The sequence below is a fragment of the Pituophis catenifer genome, unplaced genomic scaffold, assembly GCF_029215685.1.
Source record: "Pituophis catenifer annectens isolate HBS135680 unplaced genomic scaffold, rPitCat1.0.hap2 SCAF_8, whole genome shotgun sequence".
Lineage (NCBI taxonomy): Eukaryota > Metazoa > Chordata > Lepidosauria > Squamata > Colubridae > Pituophis > Pituophis catenifer.
The window spans coordinates 1604002-1623751 of record NW_027256888.1 but is presented as its reverse complement, the minus strand read 5'-3'; the positions used below and the strand labels follow the sequence as shown (position 1 = coordinate 1623751).

General features: G+C 43.3%; 1 protein-coding gene across 1 annotated transcript in view; it reads left to right on the top strand.

Annotated features, from left to right (window-relative positions):
- PPARGC1A (PPARG coactivator 1 alpha) overlaps nucleotides 1–19750 on the top strand; it is a 147401-nt gene that overhangs the window by 60814 nt on the left and 66837 nt on the right. Inside the window, exons 3-6 of the mRNA XM_070948540.1 lie at nucleotides 6690–6884; nucleotides 9317–9439; nucleotides 12672–12876; nucleotides 16677–16709. Coding sequence (XP_070804641.1) covers nucleotides 6690–6884; nucleotides 9317–9439; nucleotides 12672–12876; nucleotides 16677–16709 — 556 coding nt within the window. The remainder of the gene's footprint in view (nucleotides 1–6689; nucleotides 6885–9316; nucleotides 9440–12671; nucleotides 12877–16676; nucleotides 16710–19750) is intronic.

Genomic DNA, 19750 nt, shown 5'->3' with positions numbered 1-19750 from the left:
CCATTTCAGGTTGTGTCAGCCGGAAGCTGGGAAAGTCTTTATTTCACACGTAAAATGCTACTTTTCCCTTTTGTGGCTGCAACTTTTGGGCTCTGTGCCAATTTGAGAAAAGCTTCTCTCTTTTTGGTTGTCGTTGTTTTTTGTTTTAATATCGTGAGAATTATTTCACTTCGGGATGAAAGGTGATGCTCAGAAAATTTTTATTTTTTATTTTGGGGGGCCGCTGTGAGAATGGATCGGCGAGCCGTGCCATCCTGACTAAAATAAGTATGGAATATTTTGAGAAGATGCTCATAAGACCTCTTCAAAATCATGGCAGGGAATACTATCCCTTGTGGATAATGAGTGACAATATTGGAATAATGAAATTTGCAGCTTCTGGAGGCAACAGGATTCTCTGTCCTTGGGCTGTCAACACGAGATCTCGTACGCATCAAGCCGGGAAGAGATATTTAATAAAACAGTTAAAACTTTGTAATATCATAGTTTAGAGCAATGACCTTGTAAATTGTACCAACTAAAATGGCGTTCCTTGCATCCCGGTGGAACTCCTGACTGGAATTTGTGACCTTCCTTAGAACTGCGAAGAAGAGTGTTTAAAAAAAGAAAATGGCTGTTAAAATTAGGAGGAGGTAGAGATAGGAAACCAAGATTGCTTTCATGACAGCAGGACAGAAGTGCTACCACCCTTTGCAGTCACTCCTCTCTTTCTCCTGCACGGCCTTCCGAATCATGTCGGTGCCATTTTCCTCCTCGTCTTTTTCTTCACAAATCCTCAAAAGTTTGTGCCTTGACCTCAGCCTAGTCATCTCCTACCCTGATCCTTCTTCTAAATCAGGTTTACAAAATAACAGAGTTGGGAGGGACCTTGGAGGTCTTCCAGTCCAACCCCCTGCTCAAGCAGGAGACCCTCTACCATTTCTCACAAGTGGCTGTCTGGTCTCTTCTTAAAAGCCTCCAGTGATGGAGCAGCCACAGCTTCTGAAGGCAACTTCTGTTCCACTGGTTGATTGTCCTCACGGTTAGGAAGTTCTTCTTTTTCTTCTTCTTCCTCTTCCCCTTCCCCTCTCTTCCTCCTCCTCTTCCTCTTCCTCCTCCTCCTTCTCCTCCTCCTCCTCCTCCTCTTCTTCTTCTTCTTCTTCTTCTTCTTCTTCTTCTTCTTCTTCTTCTTCTTCTTCTTCTTCTTCTTCTTCTTCTTCTTCTCCTTCTCCTCCTCTTCCTCTTCCTCCTCTTCCTCCTCTTCCCCTTCCCCTTCCTCCTCCTCCTCCTCCTCCTCCTCCTCTTCTTCTTCTTCCTATTCCTCTTCCTCTTCCTCTTCCTCCTCCTCCTTTGGAAGGAACATTGGAGGTCTTCTAGTCTAATCCTCTATAGGATATAGAATATAGGATAAGATACCCTATATGATTCAGTCTCTCTTAAAAGCCTCTAGTGATGGAACATCCATAACTTCTGAAGGCAACTTCTATTCCATTGGTTAATTGTCCTCACTGTTAGGAAGTTTCTCCTTGGTTCTAGGTTGAATCTCTCCTTGATCACTTTCCATCCATTGTTCCTTGTCTGGCCTTCAGGTGCTTTGGAAAAATAGGTTGAACCCCCCCCCCCTCTTTTCTGTGACATCCTATTGGAACACTCCAAAGCTCCAGAAGGCAAGAGAAGAAACCATGGTTGGAAACTAATCCAAGAGAGAAGCAACCTGGAATTGAAGAGAAACTTCCTAACAGTGAGGACAATCAACCAGATTGTGAGGACTGTGAGGACAATTAATCAGACAATCAACTGAAGTTGCCTTCAGAAGTTGTGGGTTGCTCCATCACTGGAGGTTTTTAAGAAGAAACTGGACAACCACTTGTGTGAAATTGTATAGGGCCGTGATGGTGAACCTATGGCACGCGTGCCACAGCTGGAATGCAGAGCCATATTGGTGGGCACGTGAGCCTTGACCTAGCTCAGCTGCAGCGCGAATGCGTGCGCTGGCCAACGGGTTTTTGGACCTTCTGGGCCCACCTGAAGTCGGGAAACAAGCTGTTTCCAGCCTCCAGAGGGCCTCCGTGGGGGGGTGAGGAATGCCTGTTTTTTGCCCTCCCCAGGCTCCAGAGGCTTTCTAGGAGCCTGGGGAGGGTGAAAACGGCCTTCCCTGCCCTCCCAGAGGCCGGAAGCGGCCTGTTTGCCGATTTCTGGTGAGACCAGAAGGCCCATTTTTCGCCCTCCCCAGGCTCCAGAGGCTTTCTAGGAACCTGGAGAGAGTGAAAACGGCCTCCCACCCCCCCGAGGCGAGAAACGGCCTGGGGCACATTGAATTATTGGGTGTGGGCCCACCCACTCCCCCCTGCTTTTGGCACACGATGGCAAAAAGGTTAGCCATCTCTGGTATAGGGTCTCTTCCTTGAGCATGGGCCTGGATTAGAAGACCTCCAAGCTCCCTTCCCGCTCTAGTCTATTCTGAAATTCTGCCATCATTGTCACCCCTAGTTCTTCTTTTCATCAAACTAGACGTACCCAATTCCAGCAACCGTTCTTCCTATGTTTTAGCCTCCAGTCCCCTAATCGTCTTTGTTGCTCTTCTCTGCACTCTTTCGCATGACAATTTCTCGTGAGTATCCGATGAGTAGAAACCGGGTTCTTTCTCCTCTCCCTTTTGCCAGCTCCCTTTCTTGCTACGTTCACTAATAAAAACACTGGGCGTGAAAATATTATTTAAAAGTGGTTTAGCTCCACCAAGGTTATCTCCCGACCACGTCATTTTAAGTCCTGGAGGCATCTCTGCTCCTGTGTGTTAGATATGTATTAGCCATCCGCTGTTGTGACTTTGATTTATTTGCTCTGTAAATTGGGACCCCCACACAATAATGAAAAACGACATTAATTGTTTTAACGGAGTTCTCTTTGTCACCTCCTTCGCTTTTCCTCTGGGGGAACGTTTGAAACTCCTTGCGAAGGAAAAAAACAACAACAACACAACACTAATCGAAATTGCTGTGATGAGTAAGAACCAGTGTCCAGTCTGCGTGGAGACGTTGAATGTCAGTGGGCTTCCCTGTCTTTGAGGGGTTTTTTTTCTCTTTTCTTCTTTTTTTTAACCCAGTTTTTTTAAAGTGGAAACCGCTGGAATCAGAAAAGTCGAAGGGTTTCTCTAAAAGTCCATATTACGAAAAAAAGAAAAAGAAAAGAAAAAGAACGCCAACTTTCTTTTCCAACATAGTTTTCTCTTTTTTTTTTTTAGCATTTGTAAAACAATTTCTTTTTCTTTTTATTTTTTTTTCAATTTTTATTTATAAGTACAAACTAAACAGAACAATGAAACGTGCAAAACATAAAAACATATAAACACCCATTTCAATACACGTCCAGTTTGTCGCAAACTTTTCCAACGTAGTTTTCTAGGTGATTGTGAGGTTTATTTGGGGTCTGATGACTTGTGACCCAGTGAACATTGGGAATACAATTAGCTCTCGATTTACAACAGTTGTGTTTAGCAACCATTCAAGGCAGTGGTGAAATCTAAAATTTGTTACTACTGGTTCTGTGGGCGTGGCTTGGTGGGTGGTGGTTAATGTGACCGGGTGGGCGTGGCCAATTTTATTTTTAATTTTTTACTTTTAAAACCATTTTTTCTACAACCTCTTCCGCGAAGGAAGGAGGGAAAGAGATAAAGAAAGAAAGGAAAAAGGAAGGAAGGAAATAAAGAGAAAGGAAGGAAGAAAGAAAGGAAAGAGGGAGAGAGGAAGGAAGGAAAGAAAGAAAGAAAGAAAAGAAAGAAGGAAAGGAAAAGAAAGGAAAGGAAGAAAGGAAGGAAGGAAGGAAAGAGGGAGAGAGGAAGGAAGGAAAGAAAAAAGAAAGAAAGAAAAAGAAAGAAAGGAAAGAGGGAGAGAAGAAGAAAGAAAGAAAAAGAAAGGAAAGAAAGAAAGAAAGGAAAGAAAGAAAGAAAGAAAGAAAGAAAGAAAGAAAGAAAGAAAGAAAGAAAGAAAGAAAGAAAAGAAATCAGGCTCAGTCGTTCTGATTGGAGACATAATTTTCCATGCGAAGACCTGACCTCCTCATAGATTGTCCCAGGGCTGCATTGTAACACATTGTGTCATCTTGTGGTTTCCTTGTTACTTCATTAACACTCAATAAACCACAACTAGTAAAATCTCAAGAAAGGAAGTTTGCACGTAATCTGCTCAATTCATGTTGGCCTTTTTTTTTTTTTTTTTTTGGAAAGGGTGAAATGGTGCCACTTGCTTGAAATAAGTAAAAACAAGCATTATAATTGTATTTCTGTTTAATTGTTTCCCGAATTGCTAAAGGGGAGGTTTAGCGGAATAGGAGTTAATCCAGTTACGATCAATCTGAACTAATCCCTAATGGGAAAATGGTTCATTCTGAGTTTTACACTGTGTTTAGATACCATCCCATTATCGTCCTGGCTGGAGCTAAAGTATTTTCGTACAACATCTGCAGAGATCTTGGCAGCTTTCCTTCTTTCTTTCAACTTTTTGGGAGAACTGGATTTGGCTGCCTTCAAATCCTTTGCATGGACTCTACAGGGAGTCTGACTATTCAATTCAACCAGAATAGAGCTGGGAGGGACCTTGGAGGTCTTCTAGTCCAACCCCTACTCAAGGAGGAGACCCTATAAACATTTCAGACAACCGATTGTCCCGTCTCTTCTTAAAAACCTCCAGTGATGAAGCACCCACAACTTCTGGAGGCAACTTCTGTCCCACTGGTTGATTGTCCTCACTGTTCAGAAGTTTCTCCTTAGTTCCAGGTTGCTTCTCCCTTTGATGAGTTTCCATCCATGGTTTCTTCTCTTGCCTTCTGGTTTGGAGAATAAGTTGACCCCCTCTTCTTTGTGGCAGCCCCTCAAATACTGGAATTCTACTATCACGTCACCCCTAATTCTTCTTTTCTTTAGACTAGCCAAACCCAGTTCCTGCAACCGTTCCTCCTATGTTTTAGTCTCCGGTCCTTTAATTGTCTTACTTGCTCTTCTTTGCACTTTTATCCAAAGTCTCAGCAACTTTTTTTTTTTTTTTTAATTTGATTTATATGCCACCCTTCTCCGGAGACTCAGGGCGGCTTACAATGCGTTAAGCAATAGCCTTCATACTTTTGTATATTTTATACAAAGTCAGCTTATTGCCCCCACAAACTGGGTCCTCAATTTACCTACCTTAGAAAGGATGGAAGGCTGAGTCAACCTTGAGCCTGGCAAGATTCGAACTTATTAATTGCTAACTTACTAATTTTTGTCTTCCGGTGATCAAAACTGGATGCTGTGTTAAGTTTTTCCAAACTTGAGTCATTAATAACAAATGCAACAAATCTCTACGATATAATATTTTGCTTTTGTTTTTCTCCCTTCCCCAAAATACGAATGCTAATTGTGATATATTGTGTTGAGGAATGCGAGGGTTGTTATATGCATTTCGTTTTAGACCAACAAGACATCTCATGCAAATTAATGTTACAGCCACATCTGATTAGAAATTAATCAGCTTTTAATAATTGCAACTCCAATCGGATAAAAGCTTATAAATAAATCTGTTTGAATTTTTTTTAAAAGCATGTCACTGGGAAGGCCAACTTCAAAGCCAAAAGGATATATTGCTAACAACAGCCTTAGTTTCTGTTTCTTGAGATTCCTAGAACTACGAATCCTATTGTTTAGAAACGTTGGGAGCGGGGTTTAAGTAGAAATTATTCTATCAGGATTTTCTCCCTGTAACATTCATCGCAAGCTGTCTAATGTAAGGATAATTGCAACTTCAAGTAGGTAGTTACAAGTGTGTGGAGGTCACCATACGCTTCTAACCTTCCTGGATTTGCAAGTTTGCAGATGGCTTCCGTGGGATTAATGGGACCAAATGTTAATGTATAAGGCTGTACATTCTTAGTTTCCAGGCCTGAATCATTTTTTTTTCTCTCATCTCCTCTCCTTTCTCTCTCTCTCTCTCTCCCTCCCTCTCTTTCCCCCCTCTTTCTTTCTTTCTTTCTTTCCCTCTGTCTCTCTCCCTCTTTCTCCCTCCCTCCCTACCTCTCCCTCCCTCTCTCTCTCTCTCTCTCTCCCTCCCTCCCCCTATCTCCCTCTCTTTCCCTCTCCTTTTCCCTCTTTCTCCCTCCTTCCCTCTCTCTCTTTTCCTCTCTCCCTCCCTCCCTCTCTCTCTTTCCCTCTCTTTTCCCCTCTTTCTCCCTCCTTCCCTCTCTCTCTTTCCCTCTCCTTTTCCCTCTTTCTCCCTCCCTCTCTCCCTCTCTTTTTCCCTCTTTCTCCCTCCTTCCCTCTCTCTCTTTTCCTCTCTTCCTCCCTCTCTCTTTCCCTCTCTCCCTCCCTCCCTCCCTCTTTCTTTCCTTCTCTTTCTCTGTCTTTCTCCCCTCTCACTCTTTCCTCTCTCCCTTTCTCCCGCCCACTCTCTCCCTCTCTTTTTCCCTCTCTCCCTCCCTCCCTCTCTTTCTCTTTCCCTCTCTTTTTCCCTCTTTCTCCCTCCTTCCCTCTCTCTCTTTCCTCCTCTTCCTCCCTCTCCCTCCCTCTTTTTCCCTCTTTCTCCCTCCTTCCCTCTCTCTTTCCCACTCTCCCTTCCTCTTCCTCCCTCCTTCCCTCCCTCTCTTTCCCTCTCTCTCCCTTCCCCCTCTATCTCTTTCCCTCCCTCCCTCTCTCTCTTTCCCTCTCCCTCCCTCCCCCTCTCCCCCTGTATTCTCTGCATGAGTAGAAGATAGATGAAGAGAGCGAAGCCAACTTGCTAGCAGTCCTCACAGAAACGTTGGATAGCATCCCAGTGGATGAAGATGGATTGCCTTCCTTCGATGCCCTGACAGATGGAGATGTGACCAGCGAAAATGAAGCTAGTCCTTCCTCAGTGCCTGGCAGCAGCCCTCCACCCCAGGAGGCAGAAGAGACGTCCCTAGTAAGAGTCCACTTTCCTTGGGTTTCTGGGAAACGGAGTTGCCTTCTGACTGTACAAAGCAGGGGTTATGAAGTCATTGTCTGGTTTGGTTTCTCTCGACAAGTTGCAACGTCAAGAAAGCTAAATTCCAACTGGGAGATGTTCTGAGGGGATAAAATCTCTGGAAGAGGAAAAATTAGTCTCTTTCTGAAGGAACTCTAGATGCCTCTGTAAGGGCCATTGGGTCATTGTCTTCTTTGCCTTCGATTTGTGTTGGGGAAAGAAAAGGAAATGTTGTCCATGCATGCAGAGTTCATTACTAGGGACCTTCTGGTGCCTTCATAGGCATTTCCTTTCAAGCATAAGTTGCTTATTTATGGAAGTTGGTTGAAGATTTTGCTGACATTCAGACATGATTAAGGTTAAAGTCTCTCTGTGGGATAACCAGCTCTGGTCAGGTTCAGCTCAGTGAATAAGTCCTGGAAAAAGGGAGGGAGGGAGAGAGGGAGGGAGGGAGGAAGGAGAAGGAAGAAAGAGTGGGAGGAAGGAAGGAGAAGATAGAAGAGAGGGAGGGAGGAAAGGAAGGAAGGAGAAGGAAAGGAGAGTGGGAGGAAGGAAGGAAGGAAAAGGTAGAAGGTAAGGAAGGAAGAAGAAGGAAGGGAGAGTGGGAGGAAGGAAGGAAAAGATAGAAGGGAGGGAGGGAAGGAAGGAAGGAGAAAGAAGGAAGGAAAAGATAGAAGGGAGGGAAGCAAGGAAGGAGAAGGAAGGGAGAGTGAGAAGAAGGAAGGAAAAGATAGGAGGGAGGGAAGGACAGAAGGAAGGAAGGAGAAGGAAGGAAGGAAAAGATAGAAGGGAGGGAAGCAAGGAAGGAAAAGGAAGGGAGAGTGGGAAGAAGGAAGGAAAAGATAGGTGGGAGGGAAGGACGGAAGGAAGGAAGGAGAAGGAAGGAAGGAAAAGATAGAAGGGAGGGAACCAAGGAAGGAAAAGGAAGGGAGAGTGGGAAGAAGGAAGGAAAAGATAGAAGGGAGGGAGGGAAGGAAGGAAGGAGAAGGAAGGAAGGAAAAGATAGAAGGGAGGGAAGCAAGGAAGGAGAAGGAAGGGAGAGTGGGAAGAAGGAAAGAAAAGATAGGAGGGAGGGAAGGACGGAAGGAAGGAAGGTGAAGGGAGGGAGGAAAATATAGAAGGGAGGGGGAAAGGAAGGAAGAAGGAAGGGAGAGTGGGAGGAAGGAAGGAAGAGTTACAAACATTCTGCAATGAAACAGAGCAACCTTTAATGTACTGTAACGCTCCTAGATCAGCCTTCTGATTCAAAAATCTCGGGATTTCGAGGTGATATTTCATGGGTTTTAGTTGGGGAAGTTCAACATAAATCATCCAACCCATTAATCTATTGTAGATCTCACCCATGATTGGAACAAGCATGTAATGAATGTCCTTCAGGTGGAAGATTTGTGAGAAGTTACAGAACAAAATAAAAGAGAGAGAAGTTCCTCTCTCAACCCTAACTTTAGAAAACCCAATTCAGTTGCCCGACAACTTTAATCTTTCAGGCATAATGGAACTGAGAAGCTCAGGATCTCATAACTGGGACTATCAAGATAAACTTGTAAAGTACATCTCCTAAAAGATGTTATCAGCTACAAGGAAGAGGCTTGCCAAAGCCCAGATGTTTCCTTTGAGATAGAATATTGCATTGTGCATTGGCTCTGGGAGTTTTCTTATTAAAACCAGTGAGGTCTTCAGTTAGAATAGAATAGAATAACAGAGTTGGAAGGGACCTTGGAGGTCTTCTAGTCCAACCCCCTTCTTAGTCAGAAAACCCTACACCACTTCAGACAAATGGTTATCCAACATCTTCTTAAAAACTTCCAATATTGGAGCATTCACAACTTCTACAGGCAATTCATTCCATGATTAATTGTCCTCGCCGTCAGGAGATTTCTCCTTAATTCCAGGTTGCTTCTCTCCTTGATTAGTTTCTATTCATTGTTTCCTGTCTTCTGGCGCTTTGGAGAATAGTTTGAGCCCCTCTTCGTTGGGGCAGCCCCTGAGACATTGGAACACTGCTATCATGTCTCCCCTAGTCCTTCTTTTCATCAAACTAGCCATACCCAATTCCGGCAACCGTTCGTTGTATGTTTTAGCCTCCAGTCCCCTAATCCTCTTTGTTGCTCTTCTCTGCACTCTTTCTAGAGTCTCCACATCTTTTCTTTTACAACTTCTGCCTTTGCAGGGAGGCGTTTGACAAATCTAAATCAGATCAGACTTGCTTAATGGGTAAACTATGCACAGACCATCTCTCCCTGTCCAGACTGAACTCAACGAATCAAAGAGTGTGAATTTCAAAGGAGAAGGAATAAGAAATAAGAACGCCTAACCGCTTTCTTTCTTTCTCTTCCCAACCTTCCCCCCTTTCCCAACCACCAATTATTTCCTTCCGCTCTTCCTCGCAGCTTAAGAAGCTCTTGCTGGCTCCAGCAAACATCCAACTAAATTACGATGAATGCAGCGGCCTCGGCACACGGAACCATGCCAACGCCAATCACCGGATCAGAACAAACCCCGCCGTGGCCAAGGTACCGTGTTCACCTCTGTAAAGTGTATGTGGAGATGAATTTGCAAACGCTCAATCCTTGCAGTTTCAGCACAGAGCATAGCCCGGTATTGACAGATGTCAGATCTTGGCACCAGGAGAAGCAGCTATATAGGGACCATAGGTGAAAGCATCATTCCTTTTCTGAATGTACCTAGGGCACACGGGGCATTTTATAGCTCCCAGGCCACATCTGACCCTTTGGCTATGGCTGTCCTGCCTGGATGAGGTCAGTCAGAAACTAGAAAGCAAATGTTAATAAGTTGTAATAAGTATGCCACGCATGCAGTGGTGAAATGTAAAATTTGTTACGACCGGTTCTGTGGGCATGGCTTGGTGGTGGTGGGGTAGGTAATGGGACTGGGTGGGCGTGGCCAACTTTTTTTTTTGTTTTTTTTTACTATTAAAAGCATTTTTTTCTACAATCTTAAGAGGTTGCAGAAAAAAAATGCTTTTAAAAGCCTCTGACGATCAGGCAACTCAGCTGGGATCGCCAGAGGCTTTTAAAGGCATTTTTCCCCCCTACAACCTCTTCGGCCAAAGAGGTTGTAGAAAAAATGCTTTTAAAAGGCTCTGAGGATCCTAGCTGAGTTGCCTGATCGTCAGAGGCTTCAGTAAAAAAAAATGCTTTTAAAAGGCTCTGGCGATCAGGCAACTCAACTGGGATCCTCAGAGCCTTTTAAAAGCATTTTTTCTACCGAAGCCTCTGACGATCCCAGCTGAGCTACACGATCATCAGAGGCTTTTTTTTTTTTAACTTTTAAAAGCATTTGTTCGGGCGAAGAAAAAATGCTTTTAAAAGTAAAAAAAAAAAGCCTCTTATGATTGCGCGGCTCGGCTGGATATGGTGGGGGGGGGCAGGGATTTTTGCTACCGGTTCTCTGAACCACCCGCCGCCATCACTATCGGATCGGGCGATCCGGTCCGAACCGGGAGCATTTCACCCCTGCACGCATGCAATACAGCTGCATTGCTTTTATTTTGAAGGCAGCTGTTATTTGTTTGTTTGTTTATTTATTTAAATTTATGCCTGGGCATGCCTGCGTGCCCACATACTTTCACAGCCCAACTGGTTCAGCCAGGGGTGAAATTCATGTACCTTCTCTACCGGTTCGCAAATGTGCACACGCCACATGGGCGCTTGCTTTGCTCGCATGTGCTGTCATCCGCGCATGCACAAAACCTTCTGTGCAGCGCAGAGGCTTTAAATCATCCCCAAAAAGTGACGTCGTGACGGCGTGGGTGGGCGGAGCTTCCCGCAGCCTCCACTAACGGTTTGCCCAAGCCGGATAGAACTGGCTAAATTTCACCCCTGGGTTCAGCCCTTCATCACAGTCCCAGTTTCTCCTGCGGCTTCTTGGAAAAATTAATTGCCTACCCCTGGCTCAGAGGTTAGCCCACAGGATTTTCTAAGCCAGGGTGAGTGGCATACTGGCTTCAAGATAATGATACCTTTGTAGAGAGAGGGAAAGAAGGAGCATTGGAGGGGTTGATTTATTTTCCATCTGAAACGCCTCTGCCTAGTTTGTATTTAGTAGAGGGTCACGATGGCTAAGCATTTAGATACTGAGATTGTCAGCTGGAAAGCTGACAACCGAGGTTTGAGACCCGCGTACTGCGCGACAGGGTGAGCTCCCGTCCTTGCCTCAGCTATGCTGGGGCTATCAATGTAAAGATTTTAATTGGGTTTTAAATGGGATTTTAAATTTGGGGTTTTATAAATTGGGCCTGTCATTTAATAATTTTAATTATTTTTAAATTTTGTCTGTCTTTGTGCTTTTAATCAGGCTGTACACTGCCCTGAGTCCTTCGGGAGAAGGGCGGTATAGAAATAAAATAAATAAATAAATAATAAAATAAATAAATACGCCCACCTAGCAGTTCGAAAGCATGCGAATACGAGTAGATAAAATAGAGCTATTCTCCACGTCCCAAGTTTTTTAGGTAGCGTGTGAATATGCCTTTTAAAATTAAAGTTGCTACTATTGTTATAAGGGGGTGCGATGGCTCCAGAGTTAAAGACACTTGAGTTTGTCAGCTGGAAAGCTGTCCCCAAAAGATGCTGCTTTTTCAAGGAGCAACTGGACTTTTTGTTTTTTCCTTTGAAAACGTTTCGCTTCTCACTCGAGAAGCTTCTTCAGCTCTGAGCTGAAAGTATATTGGCATTTTTACAGCCCACTCTTCGTTTTTCTATGTGCAGAGTAGATGTAGTTGCCCTTAAAAATAGAGGCCTGATTTGATGTCCAGGCCTGGTTCGCTCCTCTGCCAGCCATCCAGCTCAAAAGAAGATTATGCTGGCACCTTAGAAGAAAGCTCTGTGGTGGCCATTGATTGCTTGAGCTGCTGGCAGCGGGTAAATCTGTTAGCAACCTGTATTAAGCAATGTTTGTCTTGCCATTCACTGTAACTGAAAACAGAGCGTTTAGGGGCACTTAAGAGAGTTGCGAACAGGTTGTAAGACTTGAGCAATCAGCATCAAATTAAGCTTTAAACTCTTCCTCTGTCTTTTTTTCCTTTCCTGCTGGTAGCAGTGAAGGAATTATAGGCCCTTATGAAGTATATATATAGTGTTGCCTAGAAGCATTGAAAGGAATGTGGTGGCTCAGGGGCTAAGATGCTGAGCTTGTCAATGGAAAGATCGACTGTTCAGCGGTTCGAATCCCGAGTGCCGTGTAATAGGGTGAGCTCCCGTTCCTTGTCTCAGCTTCTGCCAACCTAGCAGTTCGAAAGCAGGTAAAAAATGCAAGTAGGAAAATAGGGGCCACCTTTGGTGGGAAGGGAACAGTGTTCTGTGCGTCTTTGGTGTTGAGTCATGCCAGCCACATGACCACGGAGACGTCTTCGGACAGCGCTGGCTCTTCGGCTTTGAAATGGAGAGGAGCACCGCCCCCTAGAGTCGGGAACGACTAGCACATATGTGCGAGGGGAACCTTTACCGTTTACCTTTAGAAGCATTGAAACGTAGGAGGACGGAAATAAAAAGCAGCATCGAAGCCATTTAGGAACTTTAATGTCATTTTCCTTCTTTATTCTGCAAATAATTATTCACAGCTCATCGATCTAGTGGCTTAGACTCGACCCTTCACTGCTAATCAATCTCTCTCTTTTTTTCCCCCTAAACAACAACAATGCTCGGTATCCATCCTGATAAGGTTCAGCTCCCTAATTTCACCTTTTTTTTTCCCCTCCTCTTTCGCTGTGACTCATTTCCCAAGACTGAGAATTCATGGAGCAATAAAGCAAAGAGCATCTGCCAGCCTCAAAAGGCACAAAGACGTCCCTGCTCAGAGCTTCTCAAATATCTGACTACCAGTGATGACCACAGTCAGGCCAAACAGACAGAAAACGGCAACAGGAACAGGGACAAGTACACTTCTAAAAAGAAGGCACTGTTGCATTCTCAGATGCATCATTTACAAGGTAGGTAGCTGACGAGCAGAAAGCATTTTCGGGGAGGGGAGTGTCTCATTTGTCATAGTAGCATGTGGCCAACCCTGGAAGACACGGTGAAGTGAGGTGAATGCAGAAGAAGTAGACAGAAGAAGCAGACAATTATCTCCAACTCCTGTTGGAAGAGATTCCTTGGTTGCTCGGACCCACCATTCTATCCCGATGTGTTTACAGATGTTGGGAATCATTTTCTTCTCGGGCATGGTGGCTCAGTTGGTTAAAGATGCTGAGCTTCTCAGATGGAAAGCTTGGGTTCGAGACCCAAAGCGCCACGCGATGGGGTGAGCTCCCGTATCAAGCTTCAGCTCCTGCCCATTTAGCAGTTTGAAAGCATGCACACAGATCTCTTTAAGCCAGGGAGACCGGTTTAACTAAGCGGGATACGTTTGTAGAAAGAGGGAAAGAAGGAGCATTGGAGGTGGTGACTTCTTTGCCATCTGAAATGCCTGTGCCTAGTTTGTATTTAGCTGAGCGGTTAAAGACACTGAGTTTGAGCTGGAAGCTGACAGCCTGGGTTCGAGACCCAAGCATCGTATGACTGAGTAAGCTCCTGTCCTTGCCTCAGCTGCTGCCTACCTAGCAGTTGGAAAGCATGCACATGCGAGTAGATAAATAGGTACCACTTTGGTGGGAAGGTAACAGTGTTCTGTGTGCCTTTGGCATATAACCATGCTGGCCACATGAACAGAGACGTGTCTTCAGACAACGCCGGCTCCTTCGGCCAAGAAACAGAGGTGACCACTGTGCTCTAAAGTTGGACACCACTGGACAGGGAAACCTGTACCTCTTTCTTTATTTTCTTATGGACATCTCCACCGTTAGGCAGAGCAAAGCAACTGCCAGGAATAGTTCATGCATAGATCCGGTCGTAGATACTCTGGCTGTAACCCTCGGAAGGGAGATATGGATTGTCAGGTTTTCTACTCTTTTGTACCCGTTGGGCAAGCTGGAACAGCTTCTTCTCCCCGTGTGTGTATTTTTAACCAAACTAGAAGGCAAAAGGATTGTTTAAACCAGCAATATATTCCTTCAGAGGCCCTCAAAAACCGTTTTCTTGCAGCTTTGGAATAGGCGATAAATGTATCATCCCTATTACATCTAAAAACTCTTCGCCATTTTATTGCTTTCTTTTCTAAGCCGTGTCAAGTTTAAGAACTAAAAAAAAACCACCAAAGGGTTTCTTTATGGCCAACTAAACATCTGTAATGAAGTTTAGTATCCTCTGGTGTGAAAACGTTTGTTACTATTCCTTAGTATTGTAAGGGGGAGGGATTGCAAATGTTGGAGGCTTTGCCCCCTGTGTATTGTTCTGTTTCTACAGCTAATTTCCCCCCACCCCCACCCCCAGCAACTTAGGACCCCCGAGAAAAGCTTCATTTACAAATATCGCTTCTTGAGAAATGCCTCTCCTTTTTTTTCCCCCTGCTTCCAAAGTCCTACTCTGACACTTGAGCACAACATCTGGAGCTGCAGTGTCATTGATCGAGAGAAATTGCTCTGCAGTTGAGCGTAGTGGCCTTTCTTTCTTTCTTTCTTTCTTTCTTTCTTTCTTTTTATGATCTCTGAGTTAGGAGCAACCAAAATTCACATTTCATGCCAGGCCCATCAACCCTGGTTTTATGGTGTCCCAAATGGTGATGAAAGAAGGATGCATTTTTTTTTTTCTAGAGCTAGGAATCTATTAAATCAGGGCAGCACTGAGTCCTGCTGTAAATGGTACGTAATGACAGTTGTATCTCTCTAAAGCCAGCAACACTGGATTTTTATTATTTATTATTTTCTTTATTCATTAAACATGAAACTCAGTCAACTGAATATTCAAAAATGCATCACAAATACCATTGACTGGTGCTGATGGTTGATACGGGTTGCTGCAAGTACCTTCTTAAGATATACGATGTTCCGAGTAGCACAGTTTTTTGCAGTTCCGCTGGTGTTATTGCAGGATGATGATGATGATGATGATGATGATGATGATGATGATTGGTTAATCTTTAGTGAGATTCACAGCTTTTGAGGCTGGTTAATAGCCCAGCAGCTCGAGTCCTAACCAAGGACCTAGGAACTGTTAAGGTATCATCGGAGGATGTAAACTGTTCCGAGTAAGGTGGTTTTTTGTAGAGTCAAAATTATTATTATTATTATTATTATTATTATTATTATTATTATTATTATTATTATTATTATTATTATCTTTTATTCATTAAACAGGAAACTCAGTCAACTGAACATTTAAAATGTATCACAAATATCATTGACTGGCGCTGATGATTGATAAGGGTTGCTGTATTATGGTTATTATTTTTATTATTTTTATTTATTATTTAAGATTTCACCTCTAATTCAGTTCACAGTCTGGGGCTAGTAAAAACTTAACAGTTGAAATCCTAACCAAGGATCTAAGAGCTCTTAAGGTAACGTCTGAGTATATAGGCAGTTCCGAGTAAGTGTTGTGACCCAGGCTCACTTAGTCATTACAGGACACAATTAGTCTCAAACAAAACTATTTTATTAGAACAGCTGAGAATTACTTCATTCCCAGCTTAGTCCAAATTAATTGCAAAACAAGTCCTTCAGAAGAAGTCCTTCGGGCTTATCACAAACTTTTATCTTCTTTGGTACCCTGCCAAAGGCCTTTCTTGGCAAAGCCCCACAAAGTTCAAAAACAAGAGATGCTGACTGGAAACAGATTTAGCAACGTTGCTTTCCTACAAAGAGCCCAAGAGCCTTTGCTGCTCTTTTAAGCCTTATGGGAGGGGCCAATCATCTCCTGGCCTTACTCCCAAGTCATCCCTTTTGCTTTAGCTGCTCTTGCCTTCTGCGCATGCGTGCACTAGGAACAGTCTCCTGTTCCTCTGCCTCGCTGATGTCTAACTCTGGAGGCTCCGGATGCAGCACCTTCCTCCCAGATGGCCCCATCTCTGCCTCCGATGCAGAAACCTCGTCCGGGCCTTCCCCAGACTCCAGGACTGGCCCATTGTCCTCCCCAGTCTCCTCACTGTCTGACTCCGCTACCAGCTCCTCAGGCTGCTGGCGGACACAACAGTAAGGTGGGTTTTTTTTTTTTTTGCAAAGTCAGAATATTCAGGTCTGATAAATTCAAAATTTCCAGGTATCCTTTGGGTATTGCTCCAAGGGCTCCTATTACTATTGGTAGAACCATTGGTTCCTTCCTCCACAATCACTCAACTTGTGTTGTTGTTGGTGTTTTGTTGTTGTTGTTTTGTTGTTTTCACAGTTTCCCAGATTTGTAGACTGCATTTCGGCATTTTTCCCCACCTAGTGAGTCTTTCTCAAGAAGCTGGGATGGGCAGATATTGCTGTGTGATGGTATTAAACCATCATTCAGAGCATGTAAACCACCATTTCCCAACCTTAACAATTTGGAGATATGTGGACTTCAACTCCCAGAACTCCCCTTGCTATTGTTATTATTAATATTTTAATATTTTCCCCTAGCAGGGCGTATCAGATCTGGGCTGCAGAAATCTGGAGAACCTTTAGTTGGGGGGAAAAAATATTTTCAATTCACTTTGCTAACTTCAGGATAGTGGTCATTCAGGATTTTTTAAGCACATACGGGATAACCATCCATAGAGGAAATGTCCTAGAATCGAAGTGGAATCCATTTTTACGGGCTTAAATTATTGCTGTGTTGATGGGCAAAGAAATGTCCATGAAATGAATTCCCTTGTTGATAGAAGGCAAGAAAGAATTACAATTTTTTTTTAAAAAAAATATTTTAATTATTGTATTTCTGTGTCGTTTAGAGAACGAATGTTATGGGGCACCTGCTAAGCAGAGTAAGTATTTACTAATTTACTGGCTTCATTTACTTCACAATGAATCCTCTCTTCTGAATTTTGTTCGGTTTGGGGAAAACTGTTGGTAGACGTTTTAAAAATACCCTGTTTCCCCAAAAATAAGACCTAACCTTAGAATAAGTCCTAGCAGGATTTTTTCAGGATGCTCGTAATGTAAGTCTTACTCCCAAAATAAGCCCCAGTTAAAGTTGTCATCCAGAGGGATGCATATAGTACCATATTTTCCCCAAAATAAGACCTAACCAGAAAATTTATTTATTTTATTTTATTATTTTATTATTCGTATTTCTATGCCGCCCAACTCTCCGAGGACTCTGGGCGGCTAAAATAAGCCCTAATGCATCTTTTGGAGAAAAAATTAATATACCACCCAGTCTTATTTTCGGGGAAACATAATAGTAAGGAAGAGTCATGAAGCTGGAACCAATGTATTCTCCCAAAAGGTGAACACTGCTTCATCCGGAGGCTCCATTTAAAGGCAGGACAAAAGACGGGGGAAGGAATGGAGAGGATTTTCTTCATTGATCCCCGGTCCAAAGTAAATCAATAGTTTTGATCCTATATGTTTATCGAAGCCCAATGACTAAATGCCAATGTTGAATTTCTCAAGCCTGTTCTGCTCGCTGGGGAATGAACCAAAATCAATCTGACGTTCATAGAGTTATATTCTGGATGGAAAAGTCTTCTTACCCTTAATGGACACTCTGCAGAAGATTGACTCGGGAATGTTTTAGTGCACCCTGTCCTTTTCCACCCCAATCCTAAATATGTCAAGCAGAGACATCAGCGAGGAAGGACGACATGATTACTATAGGCAGAACTTTACAATGTTTTCTTAGCCACAGTAGAATAAGCGCAGGAGGAATCATCTATCTCCAATCTACAACACCGAACCTTTTAATTGTTCCAAGAAGGCTCCACACCTATTTGCACTACTCAGGTGGCCCTGAGGACACAGATAAACCTCCAAGTGCCCTCAACGGCCCTCTAAAAGGATGCAGATGACCAGCTGTCTGCAAGGAGTATAAACCCTTCCCTTCCCCACCATCCAGTCAGAGCTGAAGAAGCTTCTGGGATGAGAGGCAAAACATCTTCAAAGAAAAAAAGAAAAAAACAGGAAGTCCAGTTGAAAAAATAGCACTTTTGGAAAGTGCAGTAGGAACATTTCAGATGATGCGGTGATGGAAGAAGAACTAAGCAAGATGGTACCACAAAGAAAAGTTACCATTGCTCTATCTTTTGCTATTTTTTTATCCCCCCCCCCCCGAAATTGCTGCTTCGAAAAATATGAGAGTTCTGGTTTGCAATTTCTCAAGTATTGGCGAAAGCAGCCAAGGTTTTTATTCTGGATTTGTCCACAGAGATTCTCCGTCATCCAGGTCCTGGTTGTCCCAAAGGTGATTTTTCAAAAGGCCATGGGACTTTGTTGTTCCTTGAAGACGTTTCGCTTCTCATCCAAGAAGCTTCCCCAGTTCTACAGAAGCGAAACGTCTTCAAGGAACAACAAAATCCAGTTGCCTTTATTCTGGAATGTTTTCTTAATGAGTCTCCCACCTGTTAATATTTGAGATTCCGGCACATTTTTTGCCCAATTGGGCTTATTATCAGGGGATGTCTTATTTTGGGGAAATCAGGGTATCTGTCTATGTCTGTCTGTCTGTCTGTCTGTCTGTCTATCTATCTATCTATCTATCTATCTATCTATCTATCTATCTCTGTCTGTCTATCTATCTATCTATCTATCTATCTATCTATCTATCTATCTCTAATTTATCTCTATTTATCTATCTCTATCTATCTTTCTATCTATCCATCTCTATCTATCTATCTATCTATCTATCTATCTATCTATCTATCTATCTATCTATCTCTGTCTGTCTGTCTGTCTGTCTGTCTGTCTGTCTATCTATCTATCTATCTATCTATCTATCTATCTATCTATCATCTGTATCTATCGTGTTTCCCCAAAAATAAGACCCTGTCATATATTTTTTTGAACCCTGAAATAAGCGCTTGGCCTTATTGCCATGCACTCAAAAGCCCGATTGGGCTTATTATCAGGGGATGTCTTATTTTGGGGGAAACAGGGTAGATAAATATAAATATTTTTTATAAATTTATACGTTTCTCATGCCCACCAGTGTAATATATTTGTGTGCCAGAGCTAATACAAAGAGTCCTCAACTTAAAACAGGTCACTTAGTGGTTCAAAGTTACAACGGCACTGAAAAAAGTGTCTTATGACTGTTTTCCACACTTATCCGACCATTGAAGTATCTCCAGTCAGGTGATCCAAATTTCAAATGCTTGGCAACTGGCAGGTACTTATGACGGTTGCAATGTTCTGGGGGAATCACGTGATTTTGTGACCTTCCGGCAAGCAAAGTCAAGGGGGAACTCCGGAATTGACTTAACGACTGTGTTACTAACTTTAACAAATGCAACGATCCACTTCAGAGAATCGTTCAGGGGAGAAAAGTCGTAAAATGGGTCAAACTCACTTCACAAATGTTTCACTTAGCAACCTAAATTTCGGGCTCCGTTGCGGTCGTACCTCGAGGACTACCTGCGTAACATGAGTTGTGCGACTTGCTTCTGGAAACGTCTTGCTTGTGCGCTTCTTGCTGTTGGGTTTGAGTTACAAACGCTGTCGATTTCTTCTCCCCAAAAGAAGAGCCTTCAGCAGACATGGAGGAATGAATGAATGCAGGATGTAGGCAGCAAACCTCACACTCCCTTGTTCTGATGGTATTACCTATCTGGGTAACAAAATATCAGCAAGAAAGCAGCCGAGCTCAGAGAGCACCAAGGAGATCCTACATCGTGTCATTTCTTTGGAGAAAGAAGAACTGAAAGGCGCGGCTTTGTTTTCGGCTTAACGACCACAATATGAGCCCTGAATTTCTGTCGCTAAATGAGACTTAGCTTGTTAGGGGAGATTTGCCCCATTTTACAAGTTTTCTCAACACTGCTTAAGTCAATCGCTGCCGTTGTTGAAGGTTGTTAAATGAATCCAACAA